At 43.3% G+C, this 20,974-nt stretch overlaps 1 protein-coding gene across 2 annotated transcripts in view; it reads left to right on the forward strand.

The window, feature by feature from the left end:
- Nucleotides 1-10,806: 10,806 nt before the first annotated feature.
- The window catches only part of ANKRD52 (ankyrin repeat domain 52), a 62,377-nt gene continuing 52,209 nt past the window's right edge, over nucleotides 10,807-20,974 (forward strand). For both annotated transcript variants that reach the window (XM_063119826.1, XM_063119827.1), the window contains exons 1-2: nucleotides 10,807-10,935; nucleotides 18,920-19,003. In XM_063119826.1, coding sequence (XP_062975896.1) covers nucleotides 10,909-10,935; nucleotides 18,920-19,003 — 111 coding nt within the window. In that variant the 5' untranslated portion in view covers nucleotides 10,807-10,908. The remainder of the gene's footprint in view (nucleotides 10,936-18,919; nucleotides 19,004-20,974) is intronic.

Consider the following 20,974-nt stretch of genomic DNA (forward strand, 5'->3'; position numbering starts at 1 on the left):
CTCTGAGCTTCCCTGTCGGTTCTGTACAGCAGAGTTTGGCAGAATTCAGGCCTGCAAGATGTATTTGGTTTTTTACTAGAACAATGAAGACTATCCACCAGAGTTGGGGGGAAAGAAATGTGTCTCAGAGGGAGGAGTCAACTATGTACTACACCCCATGCACGGACATATATACAAATCTTCTTGTGAATTCTTCTAAAAAAAAGCACATTAAAACTGGCCATCAGAGCTGAACAATACAAACAATTAGTACTGTTTTACAGATGAAGAACCCTGAGGCAGAAAGAAAAGCAATAAGCACAAGGCTACCTATGCCAAAGATTTCTTTTCTCTTGCAATTTTATCAGCTCTCACTTAAGTACTGGGATTCAGAAATCATTGGAGACCTGCTGCAAATCTCTTGAGATCTATTAGTAGATCCTGATTTACCTGCCTCTGCTATACAGTTTCTACCACACTACCAACACTAAATAAACATTAACTGAGGGGCAAAAAAGCTGGAAAGAAGCAGGGTTACTAGTGCCCATGGCGACATGGGCTTTCCATTAGTTTATTGTATTTCTGTAGCACCTTTCTGGGACCAACCAAGGCAACTTAGAAAAAGTCCAGAACAGGAAAAAAAAAAAACAAATAAAAGTATACCTAAAAATTTGAAAACACTATAATAACAATTTTAAAAGCCAAGTTAAAAAAATGTGTCTTGGCCCCCTTCCTGAACACAGAGAAAGAGAGCATGGACCAGTTGAAACTCCACAGGAAGTGTGTTCCAGAGATTGAGAACAATACAGGAGAAAGCCCGTTCTGTAATTCCCTAGTTTTCTCCTCCACTGCTGCTACCTATTTGCCAAATTAACTCAGCAGCTTCTCTTCCTTGCCAATTTCAGTCAGTTCCTGGGGAACTTAGGTAGAAGGGTGCTGTTGCCTTCAAGCTCTGTTTGTGGTTTTCCAGTCAACAGCTGGTTGGCTACTCAATGAACAGAATGCTGGACTATATGGACCTTGGTCTGGCCCAGCACAGCTCTTATGTTCTTTGTTTCCCAATAGTCACTCCCAACTCCCCCTCCAAGATTCTGTACTCACATTTCCCTCTGCCACCCAAGGTTGGCCTTACATTTATTTATTTATTTATTACGTTTCTATACCGCCCAATAGCCGGAACTAGTTGGAGAAGGCAGGAGGTGTAAACAATACTGAGCTAGCTGGACCAATGGTGTAACTTAAAAATGCTCCTATGAAACTGCTTAACTTAATTGTACCAACAAAGTGTCCTTCAGATTCCCATGGCCTGTAAATTAACAGTGTATATGTATACTCAAATGTGAATCCCACTAAATTCAGCGAGACTTACTTCCAAGAAAGTGTGGAAAGGATGACAGAGCCCCTGTATCTTTAACAGTTGTATAGAAAAGGGAATTTCAGCAGGTGTCATTTGTATGCATGCAGCACCTGGTGAAATTCCCTCTTCATCACCACAGTTAAAGCTGCAGGAGCCCTGCCCTCTTTAGTATCTGGTCAAGAGGGCAGGGCTCCTGTGGCTTTAACTGTGGTGATGAAGAGGGGATTTCATCAGGTGCTGCAGGCATACAAATGACACCTGCTGAAATTCCTTTTTCTATACAACTGTTAAAAATACAGGAGCCTTGTCCTCCTTTCCATATGGCCACCCTAAGGCTAAACAGTTTAATTTAGCAGATGTTTTAAATTTACCTTATTAGTATTCCACAATTTGGTCTCCTAATCTGTCAACACGGTGCTTTGTAAACAAACCAATATTTATAAAGGTGTCACATGGTACCACTGTTCCCCCTCCAACAGATACCCACCGTGCAGGGATAACTTATGCTTTTAGAAGCTGAGCTACATTTATATTATCCTTCCATTTTCTTCTTACTAATAACAGGTTGGAAATAAAAACTAAGGGCCTAGCTACTAGAACTGAAATGTTATATCAATTTTGTGCCAGTTAAATTGTTATGGCTTCTTCCAGAGGATCCTGGAGATAATAGTTTGGCGATTTCACTTGGAAGAGGAAATTATTGTTCATACCATTTAAGTTTGCAGTGTAGATATGCTGAAAGGAGTCTGGCAATTTCTAAAAAGCAGACTTTCCAGCAAGCAGTGGTGTAGTGGAGGCAGGGCTCACAGAGGCCAGGTCTTTCTTCTGCAATGCGCTCTACATAGGGCTACCATTGTACCTAGTTCGGAAACTTCAACTAGTTCAAAATATGGCAGCCAGGTTGGTCACCGGTACATCTAGGGGTGAGCATATTACCCCAACATTAAAATCACTCCACTGGCTGCCAATTAGTTTCTGGGCAAAGTACAAAGTGTTGGTCATTACCTTTAAAGCCCTAAATGGTTTTGGTCCAGGTTACCTGTGGGATCGCCTTCTCCCATTCAGTCCGCCCCGCACACTCAGGTCCTCTGGGGAGAACTTACTTCAGTCAGCCAAGACTAGGCTGACATCAGTTTCCCAGAGGACCTTTTCTTCCGTCGCCCCCAGATTGTGGAATGGCCTGCCGGAGGAGATTCGTAAAATTAACTCTCTGTGTGATTTTAAGGCAGCTTTAAAGACTAGCCTTTTCCGGCAGGCCTATCCAGATCAATGTAAAATCTTGAATTTTTAAGATGTATTGATTCCTGTTCTAATGTTGTTCCCTGCCTCGATCTAAAGGGAGAGGTGGGTAAGAAATAAATAAATATATTATTATTCTTATTATTCTTATTATTATTTCTGATGAGCAGGGATCAGCCACCGACTCAGATTTCTGTTTGCTCTGAGCTTTGTAGCAGTTCTCACAGTAGTGTTGGATAAGGTGACCATATGAAAAGGAAGACAGGGCTCCTGTAACTTTAACAGTTGTATCGAAAAGGAAATTTCAGCAAGTGTCATTTGTATATATGGAGAACCTGGAGAAATTGCTCCTCTTCATCACAACAGTTAAAGCTGCAGGTGCCCTGCCCTCTTTTAAATCTGGTCACAGTATAGCTGCAGTATAGCTCCTGCAGCTTTAACTGTTGTGATGAAGCGGAAATTTCACCAGGTGCAACATGCATACAAATGACACCTGCTGAAATTCCCTTTTCTATGCAACTGTTAAAAGATACAGGAGCCCCATCCTCCTTTTCATATGGTCACCCTAACAGTGTTGGGGCATGTGGAATGGATTTTCTCAGCAAAGAATTTTGAGGTGGCTTGATCCCGAACGGACAATAAGCTTTACAAAAGAACTGCTCCTGGCCCAGATGAATATTGCTAGAACTAGTTTGTTGACTTTCAGATTTATGGACTCTCCTTGGGGTTGTAGTTATGGAGACCAGTATGAGTGCCTGCAGTTCAAAATTTAACACCACACCTCTACCAGCAACATAGTATATAGGGTAGAATCCAATGTTAGTCCTACTTAGAGTAGATCCATTGAAATGAATGGGATGTAAATTAGTCATGACTAACTTAAGTTCCATTCATTTCAATGGGTCTGTCCTAAGTAGGACTTACATTGGATATTTCCCATAATTCTCACAGCTTGTCAGACTCTTTCCAACACTTCTGTGGTTCTGTGAAAAGGAATGTATCATACTAGGTAAAGGTGAAATGCCCCTCCCTTATGCTAGTCTTTTCTCCAGTAGATCTCTAGAGAAAGCATTCAGTGGTGAATGAAAATGTCAGCAACTGGTCTTTATACCACTGTCATTTCACCTTGGTTTCTCTGTTAGGTAACAAGGCTAATTGCAGGTCCAATAACATGACTAAAAATAGCCTTAGCAGCACAGTTTCCTGATCCCTTCTTCGTGAACTCATTTGAACCAATGATTGAAGTTGAAACCCAGAGAGGAGCTCTCCCATCCCACGCCAAGTCACAAGACACGGTAACCAAGGTAACTTGCCTCCACCCTGTAACATTCAACCTAAGGATGTTAAGTTAGTTATAGCAACACAGAGAAGCATCTATTTCCCCACTTCCCTTTAATTCTAAATTATTTGTCATCACAGCAGAGCATGTGCTATTCAACTCTTTTAGGAGGTGTGTAAGGATAGCACATGTGTGTTTTTTTCTGGCTCTCAGTGAAGAACAATACTACTTGGGCAATGCTTTACTTCTTTAGCTGGTTTTTTTTTTTTTGCGGGGGGGGGAGTTTCTGAAGCAAAAAGTCAAAATAATTCAACCCCTCTTTTGAACTGGAAGGTATATCTTTAATGACAGATAGAGATGGAGAATGGAGGCATGAAAATTGTGCTCTTTTTAGTATTGAATGCTCAAAGAGAGTACGTCAGATTAAGAACATAAGAAGAGCCATGCTGGATCAGACCAAGGGTCCATCTAGTCCAGCACTCTGTTTACACAGTGGCCAACCAGCCGTTGGCCAGGGACCAACAAAGCAGGACATGGTGCAACAGCACCCTCCCTCCCATGTTCCTCAGCAACTGGTGCACACAGGCTTACTGCCTCGAATACTGGAGATAGAACACAACTATCAGGGCTAGTAGCCATTGATAGCCTTCGCCTCAAGGAATTTATCCAACCCCTTTTTATAGCCATCCAAATTGGTGGCAATCACTACATCTTGTGGTAGTGAGTTCCATAATTTAACTATGCGCTGTGTGAAGGAGTAGTTCATTTTATTTGTCCTGGATCTGCCACCAATCAGCTTCATGGGATGACCCTGGGTTCTAGTACTTTGAGAGAGGAAGAAAAATGTCTCCCTATCCACATTCTTCATACCATGCATAATTTTGTACACCTCTATCATGTCTCTCCTTAGCCTCTTTTTTCCCCAAGCTAAACAATCCCAGTTGATGTAACCTTCCCTCATAGGGGAGAAGCTCCAGCTACTTAATCATTTTAGTTGCCCTTTTCTGCACTTTTTCCAGCTCTATAATATCCTTTTTTAGGTATTCTAAGTGTGGTTGCATCATAGATTTGTATAAGGGCAGTATGATACTGGCCATTTTATTCTCAATTCCTTTTCTTATAATGCCTAACATGGAGTTTGCCTTCTTTACAGCAGCCGCACACTGGGTTGACAATTTCACCACAATCCCAAGATCTCTTTCTTGTTCAGTCACCGCCAGCTCAGATCCCATTAGGTTATACTTGAAGTTGGGTGTTTTTTTGCCCCAACGTGCATCACTTTACACTTGCTGACATTGAACCACATCTACCATTTGGATGCCCACTCTCCTAGCTTGGAGAGATCCCCTTGGAACTTTTCACAATCCCTTTGCTTTAACAACCTTAAATAATTTGGTGTCATTGGCAAACTTGGCCACTTCACTGCTCACTCCTAATTCCAGATCATTTATGAACAAGTAGAAAAGAATTGGTCCCAATACCGATCCCTGGGGGACCCCACTATTTACTTCCCTCCATCGGGAGAATTGACCATTTAGTCCTACTCTCTGCTTTCTGTTCTTTAACCAATTACTGATCCATAAGAGGACCTGTCCTCTTATTCCATCACTACTAAGTTTATTCAGGATTCTTTGATGGGGGACTTTATCAAAAGCTTTTTGGAAGTCCAAGTAAACAATGTCCACCAGATCACCCTGTCTAGATGTTTGTTGACATTCTCAAAGAATTCTAGTAGATTAGTGAGACAGGACTTGCCTTTGCAGAAGCCATGTTGATTCTTCTTCAGCAGGACCTGCCGAATTTTGTCTTTAATAATGCTTTCAACCAATTTGCCTGGAATGGATGTCAAGCTAACCAGCCTGTAATTTCCTGGATCCCTCCTGGATCCCTTTTTGAAAATCGGTGTTACATTGGCCATCTTCCAGTCCTCGGGTTCAGAGGCTGAGCTTAGGGACATGTTGCATATTTTTGTGAGGTCTGGAATTTAATATTTGAGTTCTTTGAGAACTCTAGGATGGATACCATCTGGGCCTGGTGATTTATTTGCTTTCAATTTGTCAATAAGGTTGAGAACGTCATCTTTTGTCACCACTATTTGCCTCAGTTCCTCAGACTCCCTTCCTGAAAACATCAGTTCAGGCACAGGCATCTGCCCTGTATCCCCTGCCCTGCAGTGAACACCAATGCAAAGAATTCATTCCGCTTCTCTGCAATTTCCCTGTCCTCCTTTAGTACTCCCTTAATTCCATTGTCATCCAACGGTCCAACTGCTTCCCTAGCTGATTTCCTGCTTCTAATATATTTAAAGAATTCTTTATTGTTGGACTTGATATTATTAGCAATGTGCTCTTCAAAATGCTTTTTTGCATCTCTTATTGTTTGCTTGCATCTCCTTTGTGCAAGCTTGTGCTCCCTTTTATTTTCCTCACTTGGGCAAGACTTCCATTTTTTGAAGGAAGCCCTCTTTTTTACAATAGCTTCCTTGACACTGCTTGTTAACCATACTGATGACCTCTTGGACTTGGTGCTACCTTTCCTAACCTGTGGAATACATTTTAGTTGAGCTTCTATTATTGTGCTTTTGAGTAAGCTCCATGTATTTTCCAAGGATTTAACCCTCTTGATTCCCCCTTTCAACTTTCTTTTCACTAGTTCCCTCATTTTAGAGAAGTTTCCTCTTTTGAAGTCAAATGTGAATGTGTTGGATTTCCTGGGCAATTTCCCACTTAAGTATATATTGAATCTGATAGCACTGTGGTCACTGTTACCAATTGGTTCTACAATATTTACATCTTGTATTAGGTCCTGGGCAGCACTACTTAGGATTAAGTCCAGGGTTGCCTCCCCTCTGGTCGGTTTGATGACCTACTGTTCCAGGGCACAGTCATTTAGGACATTAAGAAATTTAACCTCTTTGTCTTGAATGAAATATGAATTTATCCAGTCAATGTGAGGATAATTGAAGTCACCCATTATTACAATGCTTCCTCATTTGGAGGCCTCCCTGATTTCATTCTCCATCTCAAGGTCACTCTGAGCATTTTGGTCTGGGAGACAATAGCATGTTCCTAGCACTACATTAGTTTTGGAGCCCTGCATTGTCACCCACAGCACTTCTGTGGAAGACTCTTCCCCATTTAGGTGCTCTAGTCTACTTGACACCACGCCCTCTTTGACGTAGAGAGCAACACCATCCCCAGTACGCCCTTCCCTGTCCTTCCTGTAAAGTTTGTATCCAGGGATGACCGTACCCCACTGGTTTTCTCCACTCCACCAGGTTTCAGTAATACCCACTATGTCCAGGTTCTCCTTTGAAACCAAGCACTCCAATTCTCCCATTTTGGCTCGGAGGCTTCTAGCATTTGCATAGAAACACCTATACAGCGTCTCTCCCCAGATGTCTCTGCCATGTCTCTTTTTCCCTGTTGCACTTTAGCCTCTTTGATTGGCTATCATGTTTAACCTGAACCGGATGCTTCTCAGCTACTGTCAGCTTTCCCCCAGGGTTTAGTTTAAAAAGCTTCCTCTTTACATATCACATCTCCCACAGTACGCTCTCAATCACAAAGCTCAGTCCTGTACACATTTATTTGGAATTAAGTTGACTGTGTTCAATAGTGCTTACTCTGTGGGAAGCAAGTATACATAGCCTTAAGATCAGTTAAATTAGTCACCCCTTACCTTCTTTTATGCTGCAATCATATGTATGTTGAACCAGAAAATAGTCCTTCCAGTCAGCATACAGGAATTTATAGGACTTTTTTCTGATTGAACATGTATAGGATTTTATCCTTAACCACCCTGACATACTAACAGTAAAGGTTGTGAACAAATATATTTTCCTACCCTTTCAGTGCATGCATACAGATCAGGCTCTCCAGATGTTTTGGCCTACAATTCCCATTATCCTTCACCTCTGGCTATGATAGCTGATGGTAGCCAAAACATCTGGATGGCCACAAGTAACCCACCCCTGATATAGACAAAAGAATTCTAATACACTGTACTTATATATTTAGTTATTACATATTCATACTTCAACCCTTCAATCTGTAGGTCCACTATGTAGCTAAGAATATATGAAAAGTAAAGTATGTGCTAAAAAGGCAATAAATAAAAAACAGTAAGCACAATAACAAAATGCAATAGGCAGCAGAATGAAAACAAGAGCAGCAGTAAGACAACTATTCAATGAACTTCAAAAGTTCATGTATGGAAATGGTTGGCTCATCTGTGGGCTTTGGCTTTCCTTGGGAGCTTCTTTAGGGATATAAAAACTGCTACAACTCACTTTCAGCAGAGGATGTGGGTGAGACCACCAACTAAACTTAATTCTTGTTGGGTGTCCACATAAAATTACTGAGTAATCCCCTGTATCTACAAAAAAATCCCCCAAATTTGAGTAGCATAAGACCAAGTGCTGGAGTGGGTGGACTGGGGAGCAGAAATTAACCTTCTTGACACAGTGACCTGGTTTAGATAAACCATGCTGTTTAACCACAAAATGGTTAAGAGTGGTTAAGCAGCATGGCGTAGCATGTTGTCTGAACCAGGCTAGTCTCTGGGATAAAAAGTAAGAGGTAGATTTATTAAGGAAATTAGAATTTTACAAGCATGGAAAAATAAAGCAAAAGGTTTTTAACTATTCCATGAAAGTTTATGCCAGAATAAATGTGTTAGCCTTTAAGATGCTACATGATGTTTTCCCCTGCACCCCACTGCAATAGAGTAACACAGCTGCCCTCTGGAAATTCCACAATTTTGGCTCCAATGTCGAAAAGGCCCAGTACCACATAACTACCACACATCTGGTGCTGAGGGCCTCTGAGGAGGATTTTTACGTGACAGCAGATTTGTGGAAGAGAAGACGGCCATTAAGGTATCCTGTGATTAGACTATTTAGGGCTATGGTTGGGAACCTTGGTCTAATTTCAGTGGAAGTGGTATATAGAGAGTTGCAGTCCTTCAGTGCTGTGAGCTCCATCCTCTTTTGACTTCAGTTCCCCCGTCATCGGATCTGATTCCACCCAAAATTGGCTGGAGTTCCTGACTGACTGTTCCTTCTCCACTCCTGCTTTAAAGGATTTTGAGTTGGGCTTGGAAGCCGACTGAAAAACAGGGAATATGTCATAAATCAAGCGCTATATTTTCCATTCCTAACGCTAACCTGAGCCTTAACCCTAAACCTGTTAGTTGAAACATCTCATCTCATATGATATATGCAAAGACTGTACACAAGCTGCCCTGGTGGACCACTCTTTCTCTCTTCAAGCTAGACTTTACAGAGACCCATATACCTGCACAGGGACCCAGGTATTACTAACCCTAACCACAACTTAAAGCTTAACTCTAAACCTCTCATGCAGCTGAAACATCTACCTCACCCACATGGTACACACAAGGACAGTACGCAAGCTCTCCTGGTTGACCACTCTCCTGGTTTCTATTTACCGAAACCCCTGTTCTGATGAGCTGTTGAAGCAGGGTGTAGAACTCAGCAGAGATCTCTTTCAGCCTTCCTCTGGATCCAAGATAACCTCATCTTCAGACTTCTCCTTGGAATAGGTATCTATACATTCCTTTTAATCCCCCTGGCCCCCATACACACACAGTGCTCCTGCCCTTTTCCTAACAGTTTGGTCCATACTGCTATAAAGTTGAAAGCTTCAAACACTTCATTTAATTAGTTTGGGCCAGTGTACATTTTTAAGTACAATTTTGAAACTATTCAAAGTGCTTCTGGGCCTACAACATTGGTTTCGGCCTAGTCACACTGTTTTTCTAATAAGTTTTAGAAACAGCTAAACTGTAGTGTATTTTGCATAGTGTACACATGTATTTTCTTTCTAAGCATTAGTCTAGACTGGCTCTGGATGTGTTTTTGGAGACGGGCAAAACCATTTTTTGTTCCAGCAGGCCTTTGGCAAATAATCTGGACCTGTCTATACCTTGGACTTCTAAATCATTATATATTTTAAAAGTTTTAAATGTTTTAATATTTAAATGTATTTAATTATGTTTTAAACTTTTGTATATTTCTATTTATAGGCTTTAGCTATTTATGTTTTCATTTTGTACGGCCGCCTTGAGGCCCAGCATTGGGCCAAAGGCAGGATACAAATAAATGTAATAATAATAATAATAATAATAATAATAATAATAATGGTAATGTTTAGCTGCTTCCTAGTGAAAATTCCTTCTCTAAGGCTATTATTATTATTATTATCATTTATTTATATAGCACCATCAATGTACATGGTGCTGTACAGATTACACAGTAAATAGCAAGACCCTGCCGCATAGGATTACAAGTCCCAGCATTCCTGACCATGGGACATAATGACTTGCAATGATGGGAGTTGTAGTCCAACACCTTTGGAGGGCTCCAGGTTGGGGAAGGGCTGCTCTAAACAAAAAGAAGAAGTAGGTGGCTCTAAATTGTTTGTCATCAGTTTTCCCATTCAGCGGCGACCCCTCGCGCCTCCAGGGACTGCACCCTTGAAAAAGTGAAATAACGATACAGATGCCGGATTCCGACGACGCGCTAATCAACAGTTGTTTCCCATTTTGTTCCTATTACCTCCCCCTCCCGCCCACCGTTGATTAGCAGGTCGCCTGAAGCCGGCCGGATTAGAAGGCATTGAGGTCTGGAAGAAGACTTTTGAGCGAGCTCGCAGGCCTCGATGCTTTCGCTCTCTCACACACCGACGTACTGACTCAGCCGCCCCCGAAGTGCGGTATTGGCGGGCCAAGAGGGAGGGCGGCTCTTGGGGAGGGAGCGACTCCGAGATGTGTTTGGCGGGCTCCCGGTTCTCGTCCCCCGGGGCTGGGCGGGCCGCTGTGGCGGGGCCTCCCCGGCAGGGGTCGCTACGCCGGCACGGGCTGCCTGCCTGCCTGCCTGCTTCCCTTCCTCCCTCCGGTGGGCGGGCTCAGTTCCTCCCCGCCCGCCCCACAGCAGCCGGAGGGTGCTGCGGCGGCTGAAGCCCGATCGATGCCGGGAGCTCGGAGGAGGCGCCGCCGCTGCTGAGTGAGGGGGGGGCGGCCCCGCCCGGAGATGGGGATTCTCAGCATCACGGACCAGGTACGGCGGAGCGGGGAGAAGGTGCTGCTTCCGTCTTCCTCCCCCCTAATAAACACCCAGCTCCGGCCTCCCCCCCTCCCCCGCCCGGGCGCTCCCGCTACGCCAGCCTGGGGATGTGCGGCCTAGTGCGGAGCCGCCCACCTCGTTCGGCGGGAACAGCCTGGCTTTTCCTCAGACACGCGAGGGGGGGCCCCGAGACCCCGCCGTAGCTTGGGAAACAAGGGGAGGCAGGGGAAGGGAGAGGAAGTGGGCCTAGCCTGGGCCCGGCCCAGATGCTGCCGACATCCCAAGAAGGCCCGGGTTCAGCGCAGCCTCTTTCCCGCCTAAGGAGAAGGAGCTCTTGTTGCTTTATCCCCGACGCGTCTCTGCCGTGGCTCCATTTCCTTCCCTTCCTCCCATCATTTTTCACCCTCTATCTCTGCTTTTATCCCGCACCTCCACCTGCAAACTCATCTCCTTCACCATTTCCCCTTTTTTGCTTTCTGTGTTTCTCTCACTTTGTTCTATCACACCTTTTCAGTTTTCTGAACGCCCCCCCCCCGATTTGTTGCTCGCTTCAGATACTGTGAGGGTAGTTTTTAGAAGTAGCACAGAAAGGTGAATTTCACCGGGGTGATTTCTCCCATGAAAGTACTGTGGTGAAAGGAGAATTTGCATTTGTAGAACTTCCTGTGCTACAAGTTATTAAAGTCCCTATGGATTTATCTAGCAACCCTACTTCTTATCCATAGCCTTTATCCATGTCCATCACTACATCCTAGATTGCAGAGTTGTTTCTTCTTCTCCTGTGTTTTCTTATGTCCCTGTTATTTTACTCGCATTAAGATGTCAGCTGATGGTTGAAGCCTATCCTTTCTCAAAAGACATTTCTCAATATAAGAGCTTTGAAGTTAAGCCACTGGTCCAGGCAAATAATTTCTTCTGGGTGGATATCTTGTCAGACCTCTTTCCAAGCAGAGATGGACCAGTAAATTTGTTGGTGGTCTTTTCTATTTTTGTTTACATACATATAGTGATATTTGCAAAGAGAAGACTTGCACTCTTTTCTCCCCACCCCCTTCTTTGCATCTTGTACATTTTACATTCTTCTAGTACTGCCCTCCCTTTGGCCTTTGTGATAGTTTCTTTCATGGCCTGCCTGCATTTTTGCTTGCTCCTTCTGCAAAATCAATATGTCTCATTTTCAGTTAGGGTTGTGTTTTAAGCTATGTATCACAGTTTCCCAATAGTTGGTTGATTCCCATTCTGTGTATTTAGCTGGAAGTATTTGTTGAGTCTCCATTAGACTTTTTGTTTCGTTGAAGTTGGAAAGATTTGTTGGCAGTTTACCATCCCTTGGCCTGGTTTTATTTCCTTGGTTTTGAAAGTAGTGTAGCATTACAATCAGTCCACAATGTACCTAACAGGATATAAATGAAACTCCAAAAGCTGTGATTAGCTATTCCCATAACATGGCATCCTTTTGTTAATGTAGAAGTTAGTTCCTGTCTGCATGAATAAACTCATGGATAGGAAATAGAACTATCTTGTTCAGTTTTCTGTTCCTCCAGATATCCCACAAACATTCATTCTTTTAATACCAACCCACTTTGAGGAACCCTTTCTTTTCACTCCGTTGTTTATGAATGGGATTTTTGTTACTTGGCCAATGCAGGTTCATTGTAGTGTCCAAGATTTTAGCTTTGTTTGATAGTACTATGCTTTATTATTATTACTGGTGAAATGCCTCTCAGGATTATGGATAGGATGGGTGGAAGGCCATCCTGTCATCCATTGTTCATGTTGCCACTGGGTCGAGGAGGAATAGAGCTGGTTCTCTGGGAATGCTTCTACCCCTTACTTGCTTGAATGTAGGCAACCTCCAGATGATTTGGATCACAATTCCTATCAACCCCAGCCATCATGGACAATGGTAATTGATTATGGGAGTTATATTCGAAAACATCTGGAGGGTCATAATTTTGCGTACGCCTGGCCTACAGAGTGGGCTTTTCCACTCACAATGTTGTATATCAGTTAACAAGGACCTATGCATATATCCAAACAGATGCATTGCCCCCTCCATTTCTTGGCGATGGAAGCCAGAAACTGCACATAGGTATGATTAATAATCTGCTCCGTAACTTATCTAATTGCAAAGTGCATTGCAATAATTCTCATTTATCTTCATGTCACTCCTGTGAAGTGAATCGTTAATACTCAAGCCTGGAAAAATCCCAGGTTTCTGATAGCCTGGGCTAGAAATTACACGTATTTGGATTTTTTTTTTCCTGGTCCCATTCTGGCTGGCTCTAAAAAAAGAAGAAATTGACTCTTTAGAAGTTGAAATATTCTTTCCAGACCCATTTATGTTCCTGCCTATATAGGTGAAAAGCTGGCATTAGGTTTCCCAAAGTCTAGCATTAAAGTATCTGCTAGACCATGCGAATTTCATTTGGATTTTTGAAATCAAAGCATTCACCTTTATTTATTTATTTATTTATTACATTTTTATACCGCCCAATAGCCGAAGCTCTCTGGGCGGTTCACAAAAATTAAAACCACAAAAAACATCCAACAGGTTAAAAACACAATTTTGAAATACAGTATAAAAAGCGCAACCAGGATAAAACCACACAGCAAAGTTGATTATAAGATTAAAATACAGAGTTTTAAAACAGTAAAATTTAAATTTAAGTTAAAATTAAGTGTTAAAATACTGAGTGAATAAAAAGGTCTTCAGCTGGCGACGAAAGCAGTACAGTGTAGGCGCCAGGCGGACCTCTCTGGGGAGCTCGTTCCACAACCGGGGTGCCACAGCGGAGAAAGCCCTCCTCCTAGTAGCCACCTGCCTCACTTCCTTTGGCAGGGGCTCACGGAGAAGGGCCCCTGTAGATGATCTTAAGGTCCGGGTAGGTACATATGGGAGGAGGCGTTCCTTCAGATAACCTGGCCCCAAACCGTTTAGGGCTTTAAATGTCAATACCAGCACTTTGAATTGGGCCCGGATCTGGACTGGCAGCCAATGAAGCTGGAAAAGGACTGGCGCAATGTGATCTCGTCGGCCAGTCCCTGTTAGTAAACGGGCTGCCCTATTTTGTACCAGCTGAAGCTTCCGGACCATTTTCAAAGGCAGCCCCACGTATAACGCATTGCAGTAATCCAAGCGAGAGGTTATCAGAGCATGGATAACTGTAGCTAGGCTATCTCTGTCCAGATAAGGGCGTAGTTGGTATATCAACCTAAGCTGATAAAAGGTGCTCTTTGCCACTGAGTTCACCTGTGCCTCAAGTGACAGTTCTGGATCCAAGAGCACCCCCAAACTACGGACCCGATCCTTTAGGGAGAGTGCAACCCCGTCCAGGACAGGGCAAACATCACCTCGCCGGACAGATGAACCACCCGCTAACAGTACCTCCGTCTTGTCTGGATTGAGTCTCAGTTTGTTAGCCCTCATCCAGTCCATTACCGTGCTCAGGCACTGGTTCAGAACAGTCACTGCCTCACCTGGGTTTGATGAAAAGGAAAGGTAGAGCTGGGTATCATCCGCATATTGATGACACCTCAGTCCACATCTCCGGATAACCTCCCCCAGCGGCTTCATGTATATGTTAAACAGCATAGGGGATAAGATAGAGCCCTGTGGAACCCCATGGCTTAGGAGCCACGGCACAGAGCAATAATCCCCCAGCACCACCTTCTGGAATCGGCCATCCAAGTAGGAGCGGAGCCACTGCAACGCAGTACCTCCAACTCCCAGCTCAGACAACCTATCCAGAAGGATACCATGGTCGATGGTATCGAAGGCCGCTGAGAGGTCCAGGAGAATCAACAGGGTCACACTCCCCCTGTCTCTCTCCCGACAGAGGTCATCCCACAGGGCGACCAAGGCAGTTTCCATTCCAAAACCAGGCCTGAAACCCGATTGAAATGGATCTAGATAATCCGTTTCATTCAAGAGTGCCTGGAGTTGTCCTGCAACCACCCGCTCAAGCACCTTGCCCAGGAAAGGGATATTAGCCACCGGCCTGTAGTTGTTAACCTCCTCCGGGTCCAGATTAGGCTTCTTCAGGAGTGGTCTAATTACCGCCTCTTTTAAAGAATAGTGAATAGTGAATACCTTGTGAATAGTGGGTGGGTGTGTCCTACCAGTTGCTCAAGGAGCTGCACAGTACTAGATTATAGGACATGATGGTTGTCTAGGAACGATCTTCTCTTTAAAAGAGGGATGCTGTGTCCGCTGCATTCCATGTGGATGACTCATCCCTCTCTCTTTATGCCTCCCTCCTTTTGCTCATTTATACAAGCAGTTCAGTGGAGGGAATTAAACCTGGGGTTAGCTGGACCGAAAGGCTTCTCTGGAAAGAGATGTAGAGGCTGAAGGTTTTCCTCTGGAAGATGAGATTAGCAGATGGATTGGCATCAGTTCTGCCTTGTACTAGCCTGTGCTGTGTATGTAGGAGGACCGTGGAGGCATTTGGTACAGCTCTCTGCTGTATTTTCCCTCTCATGGGGTTGCAGTTTAGAGCTGTGCCAAGAAGATAACGGGCCTGTCTTGCTTGTATATTTATTTATTTTATTTATTACATTTCTATACCGCCCAATAGCCGGAGCTCTTGTATATTGTGATTACATTTCTACTTAGTGTATGCCTTGCACACCAAAGCTGTAAACGATGAAGAGTTAAGTCTTACAAGCCTTGTGCATGCAAGGTAGTGTTATGCAGTTAAAATGAGTCTACATTCTGATCAGTGTACAGAGAAATAAGCAGCAGGATTGTGGTTTGTGTGTTGGGGCAGGGTTGGGTGGTATTAAAAGGTGTAGCTGCTGACAATTTAGCTAAACAGGTATTGATGAGTGTGCTTTCTTCCCTAGAACAATTGGGTAATATCTTTAGGTCAGTCTTCAGGCGATCTCTGTCAATTTTATAGGCTCAGATGTCAAAAAGAGGGGTGGGTAGACCTAAGTTTTTAGAGGATATAACTCAAATGTTGTTCCATTTTGTGTCAAGATGCTAGAGTAGTCCGAGAGCTAGTGCATTAGAGTTAGGCCTGGGTTCAAGTTGTATCTCAGCCATAGGAGCTCTGTGTAGTCTCGAAAGACATCTATTCTGCCTCCTTTCCAGATCTGTAAGATGGGAATAGCAGAGACCTTACTGAATTGTTGTGATAAAGAATAAGACAACAAAATGTTGCTTACTAACTTGCTCAAGTTTGTTTTTGTGAAAGAGAAAGTGATAAATCTAAGAAATGAAATGGGATACCGAAATTTTCATGTCTTGGGCAATTTGGATAAAATATAATCAGTGTAATGAGAGCCCAACCCATGGGCTGTTGGGGAAAAAGTGAGTGTGCTGCCACCTTTACTCAACAAGCTACAATCGGCCTGTTCATACGTTGTTGAGTGTGATATGAACCTGGAGCGCTGGGTTATTGAGGGGCTAAATAACCTAGCTATTAACCCAGCAACAAATCATGGGTTAACTGTGGGTTGTTTAGCTCCTAACAACCAAGCACTGGGTTTGCATGCCGTGCTCAATAACCTAAGAAAAAGCTGGTCGTAGGTTGTTGAGTAAAAATGGAAGTAGCAGTCACACGCACTTCCTCTCTCCCACTCATGTATGACCCCCATGGGTTGTTTAAATTATGGGTTGTTGTTATGTGCAAACAAGGTAAATAAGAAAATTACCTGGCGTAACACATTTCGGCATAACAAATATGATGTAGCACCTAGCAGAAAGTAAGGTGTTTATATTGCCAAAATCTTAATAGTAACAGCTTGCTGAAGCTAAGAAATTAATGTCGGTATGGCTACTAAGTGCTGGTGAAGCTTCCAAAAGCTTAATTACTTATCCAGTCCTTAAATACTTACCCTCTTTACCTGAGGGTTTCCGCCCCTCAAGTACCATCTGAACATATCTGAAACCTAGTTATGCTTATTAATTTGGGCATGTTCAGACATTCCCAATGGATTGTTCCTGGGAATGAAGTTGGAGATGGGGCCTCAGGCTGCTGCATGTCCTTTTCTGCTTTCCACAATGGAGAGAAGCCAACAACCAAATGGGAGATCCAGCTGTTGTGTACACAAACAGCCACATATTCTACTGCACTTGTACAGCCCCTGGTACCCTCTAGTCTGCATAGATGTTGAATATCAGTTGCTGCACAGAATGGAAAGCCTTGCTTTCTGTGCCAACCTAGATATATATGTTTCTGGAGGAAAGCTGCGGAGTCAGAGCAAAGGGGCTGGGGTGAAAATAGGGAGATGCAAGGACTGTGGTGAAACCTCCAATAGTTTTAGGCCAAGAGCAGTGAAGACTACTTGAGAGAGGTGGTACAGGCGTATCATAGAATTGAGATTTCCTGTTCTGCTCTGTAAATGCTGTGTACACACAGACCTGTGCCAAACTCCACAAACCTGGTTGTCAAGGGCTCTCAGCTCCTTGGCACTAAGTTGATAATAGTGGGGCAAGAAACAGCAAAGAGGAGATTCTCCACACTGAAAGCTAAATGAAATAAAAATGACACCTACTGTCAACTCACATGTATCTTTTGGCTTCTTCTTGGGACCTTAACAGTCATCCTGATCCTAGTGGTGTCCACCAGCAAATATAATCCTCAGCCCTCACTCTCTACAGTTCGCAAAGAACTCAGGGGAGGTATTCTATGTTGGACTGAACTATGGGACAGGCAGAAACTTCTCTCTGCTCCAAGACTCAGAATGATGTAAGACCTCCATTTCCTCTGCTTTGAGTACTCTGACCTGAACAGAGGCCTTCTCATTGCACTGAGCTTTGGGATAAGCATAAGCTGTGAGAGGCTTCTGCTGCTTCTGTCTGCTCCAAAGCTCAGCACAACATGACCCCCATCCTCAAGTCCTCTGTGGAGAGGACTCAGGAGAGGGGAAGGATAATACCAACCACAAATAATGGCTCTCCAAATTTTGTGGTCTCCTGCCTCTATGTCCAAAAAATGGCCAGAAGTTCCAGCATAATTCTCTCTCCTTTCTCCATCACCTGTCGAAGCCAAGCTCAAGGGGACCTGCATATGTAATTAAATGCTGCCCTTTTCCCTACCCCCTTTGACTTTTGTGTGTGTGTTTACACTGTGAGTAGTCTGGAAAGTGGTAAAAATTCTGGCTCGGAGCAGTAAAATTAAGCATTAACTTAATAAGTATTAGGATTATTGGGATCATTTTTTTAAGGACAATTGATTTATCATAATTCTACTTTTAAAAAATTGGGAACTGATACCTTCACAGGTGTAGGATTTCAAAACCCAAAAGAGACTTTAGGCCTATTTGCACAACACAACAGCCCACCATGGGTTATTTAACCCACGGTGAGGCTGCACAGCATGTGCAGCTGCCATTTTGAATATTCAACCCCCTTTGGTTTTTGTTTGTGTTGTGTGAATCCTGTGAGCATGGGTTATGTGAAGATTAAACAACCCTCACATAACTTATGGTCTGTTTCAGGGTTACGTGAGGATTGTTTAACTCTCACATGGCACAACAACCCCTGAGTAGGAGCTATATATGCATCCTGTTGCCCAGAGACACCACATCTCATCATGGGTTAAATAATCCACAACAAGCTATGATGTGTCATCCGAATCTGGTCGTTGACTTAATTTGACCCCTTTGCATCACATCCTTAAAAATCTCTTTATTTGTTGTACCAAATCTTGTTGAGTCTGTGTCTCTTATGGAGAAGGCATAGTTTAGTTGCAGTGTACATACTTCTGTATGAAGCCCCAGATTTATTCTGTGGTTTCACATATAAAAAACTCCCAAATTGAATTCCTCACATCTTGCATTCAGGATTCTTAAGTTAGAAAAGTCATCTTGAAATTCTAGAAAATATAGTTTGACACTTTCGGCTACTCAGACCAATGGTCAATCTAGCCTACTGACCCACAGAAGTTTGTGGGGTTATGGTATTAATGGCTCACTCCCTTCTTCAACTTGCTGATTTTACAGTGGCTCTTTTTTCCCTTCTCTATAGCCTCCTCTGGTCCAAGCCATCTTTAACCGTGACATAGAGGAGGTACGGTCATTGCTGAGTCAGAAGGAGAACATCAATGTATTGGTAAGTTTGGAGCAACAACTTTTCTTCTTCCTATTGGTCCTGGTTCTGTTGGTTTTACATGAACATTACATTTTCTCAGTGTTGGTTATGTCTTGTTTCTGGCCATGTGGATTCCCCCCACAGTGTGGGTACAGCAAGGGAATTTGGAGTTGGAACTCCTAGGACTTTGGCATTAACATTCTGAACAGCTTTCATCCAGTCACTGTGTTTTGCTTTTAACATCTGTCCTATGAAATGAAAGTGCTAAAGTTTCTCAGTTTTACAACTTCTTGCTTAACTATTTGTGTATTTGGCCATTGTGGTGCAGTGATTGGATATTGGTCTTATTTATTTATAAGATAAATAATGGGGGTGCTCCTGGATCCGTTGCTCTAAATTACAGGTCAGATAGATGTGACAGCCAGGAGTGCCTACTATCAGCTTCAGCTGATATGCCAGCTGTGCCCCTTCCTAGGGTTGGAAGACCTAAAGTCAGTAGTGCACACGCTGGTAACTTCGAGGCTCAACTTCTGCAATGCGCTGTACATAGGGCTACCTTCGTGCCTAGTCCAGAAACTTCAACTAGTGCAAAATATGGCAGCCAGGTTGGTCACCGGTACATCTAGGGGTGACCATATTACACCAGCTTTAAAATCACTACATTGGCTGCCAATTAGTTTCCGGGAGAAGTATAAAGTGTTGGTTATTACCTTTAAAGCCCTACATGGTTTTGGTCCAGGTTACCTGCGGGATCGCCTTCTCTTGTACAATCCGCCCCGCACACTTAGGTCCCCTGGGAAGAATTTACTTCAGCCAGCAAAAACTAGATTAACAACTGTTACTCAGAGGACCTTCTTTTCTGCTGCTCCCAGACTGTGGAATGGCCTGCCGGGAGAGATCCGCCAACTCAACAGTCTTTCTGAATATAAAAAAGCAATACAGACTGATCTCTTGTGGCAGGCCCACCCAGTCAAATTTTAAGATGTCTGGCTGTTATTTTAATAATGTATTAGTTTTATAGGTTTTAATCAGTTTTATGTATTTTATATTATTTTTGTATTCTATGTTCTCTGCCTCGATCCGGAGAGGCGGGTAAGGAATAAATATATTATTTATTTATTTGCAACTTTTATATACTGTTCCTCATGTAAAGAGATTCTGGAATAGTAAACAATAATAAAAGATAAAAAGAATAATACGCCATGTTAAAAGTTTAATTAAAAATACCAATAAAAGTCATGGCTGGTCAATCAAGAAAGGCTTTTTGAAATAATGTGACCTTCAGAGGCAGGGAGTTCCACAGAAAGGGAGCCAGCACACTGAAGATTCTACTCCAGGTGGACTCTGATCGGGCTTAGGTCCATGCAGAACCTCCAGAAGCTTGCCATCTTATGACCTCAGTGACCGGACAGGTTGATAAGGGAAAAGGTTATCCTGGTCCCAAATTGTTTGGCTTTATACACTAGTAGCAAAACCTTAAACCTGGTCCAGTAGCAAATAGGCAGCCAGTGAGTTTCTCTCAGGAAAGGAATTGTGTGCTGAAAAGGAGTAGCTCCTGACAACAGCTGCATTCTGCGCTAGTTCCAGTTCCCAGACCAGTCTTAAGGCAGCCACACATAGAGCACATTACAGCAGTCTCGTCTTGAGGTTACTAGCATCTGTACCACTGTGGTCAAACTATCTCTGTCCAGGAGAAGTTGTAGCTGACAAACCAGTCAAAGCTGGTAAAAGGCACTCTGAGCTGCTATGGCCACTTGGGCCTCCAGTGACAATGATGGATCTAGGAATACCTTGAGACATCTAACCTGATCTTTCAAAGGGAGTGCAACCTTGTCCAGAAGAGGCAATGAGCCTATCTTGTGGACTTGGGAACCACTCATCCACACGGCTGCTGTCTTGCCAGGATTCAGCTTCAGTTTATTGGCCCTCATCCAGCCCATCATTGAGTCTAGGCACTGATCCAGGACTTGCACAGTCTCATTTGATTCAGAT

The sequence above is a fragment of the Elgaria multicarinata genome, chromosome 3 (assembly GCF_023053635.1).
Source record: "Elgaria multicarinata webbii isolate HBS135686 ecotype San Diego chromosome 3, rElgMul1.1.pri, whole genome shotgun sequence".
In the NCBI taxonomy this organism is placed as follows: Eukaryota; Metazoa; Chordata; class Lepidosauria; order Squamata; family Anguidae; genus Elgaria; species Elgaria multicarinata.